At 33.2% G+C, this 5,444-nt stretch overlaps 1 protein-coding gene across 2 annotated transcripts; it reads right to left on the bottom strand.

The window, feature by feature from the left end:
• Positions 1-868: 868 nt before the first annotated feature.
• On the bottom strand, positions 869-5,230 carry LOC145115446 (uncharacterized protein At4g15545-like). 2 transcript variants are annotated; one of them, XM_079051743.1, is made up of 9 exons: positions 4,898-5,230; positions 4,724-4,792; positions 3,881-3,937; positions 3,685-3,760; positions 3,212-3,307; positions 2,358-2,594; positions 1,827-1,869; positions 1,361-1,439; positions 869-1,286 (listed from the first exon to the last, which is right to left on the bottom strand). In XM_079051743.1, the coding sequence occupies exons 1-9, from the start codon at positions 5,174-5,176 to the stop codon at positions 1,194-1,196; spliced, it is 1,029 nt and encodes a 342-aa protein (XP_078907869.1). In that variant the 5' UTR covers positions 5,177-5,230; the 3' UTR covers positions 869-1,193. The 2 variants fall into 2 exon arrangements, with proteins under 2 accessions (XP_078907869.1, XP_078907870.1); XM_079051744.1 differs by having other exon boundaries at positions 3,212-3,304.
• Between the last annotated feature and the right edge of the window lie 214 nt (positions 5,231-5,444).

Genomic DNA, 5,444 nt, shown 5'->3' with positions numbered 1-5,444 from the left:
TACTAGAAAATGAGGTATCAGCGACGGAATTAGCGACGGAAAATATCCATAGCTAATCAGTGACGGATTTGTTAGGGATCAGCGACGGAAATTACAAGGCTCGGTAAAGCCTAAATTTTACTTGGGGGTTGTTTGTTTTTTTTGTTAAGATCTGCGCAACCACTTTTGCCTGTGTCGCGCAGACAACGCGCAGACATATGCCCTCGCAGAGTGTTTGTTTTTTGGAAGTGCGCAGATAAAAAAACGTCTGCGCGAGGTCTTCTTGGCGCAGACATGGGTCAGGCAACCGTGCAGTTTTTTTTTTTTTTTTTTTTGCTGAAAATGCATTTTTAATGTTTATGACATTAAATTAAGTTTGAAAAATCAATTTATTTCAACAGCTGCAGACGTTAAAAACAAACAGTCTTCTTATTGCAGACTGCAGACATTTGGTCCACCTCTTCTGCCGCAGAGGCTTGCAGATGTAGTCCGCAGACTGCAGACATTTTGGCTTCAAGAAAACAAACAGCACCTTGGTAAATCAAGATAAGTTCGTCGCCAATTTTCAGTTCCCTCCTATATTTTCTCTGATTTTCGATTCCCTCTCAATATTTCTGTTCCCTCCAATGCCTCCCTCCCAAATTCTCGTGCTAAAACATTTTACCCTAATTTCAACTCGCCGCCCCTATCCCAACATCGCCGATTATGACCACCCTTACCGCCAATATTGTTGATCCATGATTCCGGGTATGTTTTTGACATTTACTTCCAAGACTGCTCTGATTTCAAACGAGTTTAGGATACGGCGTCCGAGAAATTTATTTACCACCCCTAACATCACCGATTCCAATCACACTCGAAGAATTTTTCTCCAAAAAATAATAATAAATAAATAAATAAATTCCTTAAGAAGAGAAAGACTCCAACATGTATAAAAACAAATAAGACTATATCTAGCTAACATTGAACACTAGACTCCCCCTTTTAAAGACGGATGGGCAATGAGCGTAGACATTTAACTATTTAAGAGTTAAGACTTAAGACTATCCCAGTCAATGATGACATGGTAATCAATGCTTTGCTTTACAACAAAAAAAAAAATACATTTAAGATTGGATGCATTGTAGTTGTGACCTTATGTATTATACAACAAATGCATCGAACAATTAATATACAAAATGGTGCAAATAGTTAGGGCATGCATGATTTTTGGATCAATGGAAGTTACGAGTGATTAACCCTTCCAATATAACATAAAGGTCCTTGTTGTCTGGTCCAAAAATTTCATCTGCTTTCCTCAAAGTCTCCTAAAATTGTCACAAATAATTACAGAAAAATAAAAAAGTTATAGAAAAGTAAAAATGGGTAAAAAAACACATACCTCCTTTGATTGCTTTTGAGAGTTTAATTCCTTCACATTTGCTAAAAATGCAGCAAATTGCTCGTATGACAATCGGCTCCTGATGAAGAAAACAATGTACAACAAACAAAAACAACTGTCATTAAATACGTACCTCAAAACTTCTTTTCAACAGGTTAAACCACTCAACTTTCAGTTTTCTTCTTTTTTTTTTTTTGTTCCATTATTATGAAATTTTACATATTTTTGATGTGGCAGGTTTATTGAAACACTTTCATTTGAAGGTAACCAAGTTTCATGTTTATTCCATAATGTTTCAACATGTTTAGATTACTTAGTTACTATTTAATGAAACTGTTTCAATGAACATTCCGTGTCAACTGTCCACAACAGCGCCACGTCAACAAAATATACAAAATTTTATAACAATGGAAGACAAATATAAAAAATTTTAAAAATTATTTTCAGTAAAATTGAACATTTTTACCTGACTTGTCTGAAAAATTCTTTACCATCTACTCGAGTCCTTCCTGAAATAAACATAAAAGAGCAGTCACCAATCACACAACACTATAACAGGGAGTTTATTTTTATGAATTTTGGATTATAAACAAACAAACAAAGAACAAATCCAAGGGCTAAATGAAAGAAATTGTACTTCGGAAAACCTATCCAATCATATATCATTTGACATTTTCAGTTATTTTTTTACTAAGACACCATACTTAGAAAAACAAATTATCCTATTATAGCAATGAAAATTGCTTTGTATTTGAATGACATTCTTTATCTGTTACATGTTGCTATTATCAGTAAAGAAATATAAGTATGTTGCTATTATAGGTAACGAATTGCAAGTAGGTCGCTATCTATGTATAAAAATGTAAGTATGTTGCTATAATGGGTTACATAATGTTTTTACGGTTTTATAGGTAAGAAAAAGTAAGTTGTTATTAGTATGTGTAAAGAAACATAAGTACATTGCTATTATGGATAAAAAATAAAAATAATAAAGTACCTGACATTGAGCCATATGGGGTTGAGTTTGCAGATGAAAAAACGGAAGATTTGTTGTCATCATTAAATGGTCGTGAGGATGTAATAGCAATGGAGTGTCTTCTTGGAGAGAGTGGCTTTGGTGTTCGTGTTGGGGAAGTAGATGCTGAGAGAGTTGGTGGGGACCCGGGAGGTGTAAGCCGAGGTGTGGTTGTTTGGGATGCTAACAAAAGGCTTGGTGGTATGCGAGGTCTTGAGCCTGATAACAGAAAAAAAAAACATTTCCTTTTTGGGAAAATTGCAAGAAATAGCAACATACTTTACTTGCTCTTTATACCAATATAGATAATGTAATTATTATATTTCTTTACCTATAATAGCAACGTACTTACCCATGATTGTAAGTTTGTAACGCACTTATATTTGTTCATTGATAAGTGATAATAGCAATATGTAATAAATATAAAGTATTTAGCTATTATCTGTAAGCAAATATAAGTATGATATTGTTACAAGTAAAGAATATAAATATGTTGCTATTATGGATAAAAATAAAGTATATTCCGAGATAGGTAGAAAGAGAATAAAGTGTTGTATAGATAAAATGATGTTTAAAATATATTTAAGAAAATGATACGGATATTGGGAAATGGAAGGGAAAGATAAATGGGGACAAATTTGTGACAAGTTAGATATTAATGGGGAAAGCCTCGTTTCCTAGCTATCTTTTAAAGTTATTTTTTCTACATTAAGTCAAAAAGAGGAGTTAATGAAGGGTATTTTGGTCATTTTCTCAGTTAGGTCAGGTACTTTTGTCATTTTCTTGACCTCATTTGATAAAAAAGAAACAACACGTAAGTCTATAATATGTGTCACCTTCCTTCACAGGTTCATCATGATATGAATTTGGTATGTCTGAGGCCTGACTCTTGATCGATGAAGTGCTTGAAGGTGGCATGGTTTCCTCATCTTCTGGACAACATTAGATCAACTTTTTTGTCAAATAAAGCTTTTCTTCTGATTAAAAAGGGGATAAATGCAAGAAATAGCAACACATTTGCATATATTTGTGTTTTATAGCATCATACTTTCATCTTTCTATTACAGTATTATACTTTCAATTTTATTCTTATTAATTATAGCATTGTACTTTCAAAGATCTACTGAATTATAGCATTGACTTCCAATTTTTTTCTCATTACAACATTAAACTTTAAAATCAATAACCAATTATAGCAATGAACATTGATTGGTAAAGAAAGTAGGATGCTATGCTACAATAAACAAATCAAGTGAAGTACGTTGCTATTATTAGCATTGAACCCAAAAAAATATTAAAATTAAATGACCTCCTCCAGAAAACGTTCGAGATGATATGCTTGAATGGTTTTGGACATTGCCTGCAACAACGGGAGGACCTGTTGTCTGTAGTAGTCTCACAAAATATATAAACAAATAAGCACTAATGTGTAAACTAGACGAAAATGGATCTCAAAATTATTATATTTCATAAATGAGACCTTTTTATTATAGAAAACTACTTACCGAACTTCCGTCTTCATCTTGAAGTGACATCATGAGAGTCTTCCTGAAGCTCTCCAACTGCAAAAAGTACAAACATGATTTCGTTGATGGATTAGAAAGGAAAAAAAAAACAATGTACTTTCACCATTTTATTAAAAAAAACATACGAGTACAAAATATAAGTCTTAGTCAACACTATAAGGTCAATGGTTTAATCACGCTAGAAAAAATGGTTAAGTGGTTAAATTGGTAAACTGACCAAAGTAAATTATGCTTTTTGGTAATTTTCCGTTTCATTTATTGCAATTGTAAACTAATTGCAAAGAAAGCTAGCATTATCTTGAATAACACCCTCAACAAAATGATAAACATTGATGTAATAAATAACTGTATAATCTCAAAAGCATTCTTCTACATTTTCAACTTAACTCCCCCAAATTAGCAAGATTTTGGGTATAAGATATGACCAATGTTATCCAATAATTATAGCAAAAACAATATTTTTCTACAATTTTAATTTTAGACTCTTAATCAAAGAAGGAACCACACTAACTATAGCATAAATGGATTGATATTTTACGAAAGATTGCAATTTTAATGGGGCTTCTCATGTGAAAAGTGTTAGCAATTTTAAGGAAAAGGTGGGTACATCCTTTACTAGCTTTCTCATTTCTCAATCCGAAAATAGCAAGAATCAGCATAAACTGTAGAAAGTAGATAAAGCTTAACAAAACCATGTAAATTCCAAGAAGCCAAGTTAGAACCAAATAAATCACTCGTTATATCACTCCAATTCAATATACAAATCAAATAAAGAGCTTGAAACACATGAAATTAAGCAACGAATTTAGGTTTCTGATATACCTTAGTAACATCACGCTTGAGCTTATTAACAGTTTCCAACAGCGACGCATTCTCTCTCAACAGATTTTCCTAACATAACAAACCAAACTTCTTAAAGAAAAAAACCCAAAAATTACCTTCAGGTAAACGACAGATTACAAAATGAATTTCTCATTCTCAGTATACAAAACTCACCTTTTCCTGATCAGCAAGGGACAGTTTTTGGAGATTTTGCGACAGAGAAGAGTCAAGGGAATCAAGCTGAGAGTGAAGGTCGGCGATGAAAGCGTCTCTCTCGGTGAGCTGCTGCCGGAGGTCGGAGGACTCTGATTCGAGGGCGGAGACACGAGTGGAGAGAGCGAGGGAGGTGATTTTGCGAGCGACATCGAGCTGCTGAAATGGATCAGAAGGTAAAACCTCCAAGACCTCGTTGGGAAGATCGAAGCTCGATGGAAGCGATTCTTTCGCCAACATATTTTCCAAGTTTTTTGGGTTCTTAGAATTTTTATTTTAATGAGTGAAATTGCATTTTAATATTTAGAGGCTGATATGGAATAACTGAGATAAGGATTTTTTTCGTTTAACTTATTTTTCAATTTGGACGATATTGTGTGGGTGGTATTCCATTGCGCTTCAGTTTGATTGGTGGAGTAATTAATTACTTTATTTTTATTAATCTAAGTAATTTATTATATGAGTAAATTATACGGATGGTTCTCTGACATATTTTATTTTATTTAAC

Source organism: Lactuca virosa, chromosome 5 (assembly GCF_052849685.1).
Source record: "Lactuca virosa cultivar CGN04683 chromosome 5, Lactuca_virosa_CGN04683_v6, whole genome shotgun sequence".
Taxonomy (NCBI): Eukaryota; Viridiplantae; Streptophyta; class Magnoliopsida; order Asterales; family Asteraceae; genus Lactuca; species Lactuca virosa.
Note: the sequence above shows the minus strand (reverse complement) of the source record. Positions and strands in the feature narration are given on the sequence as shown.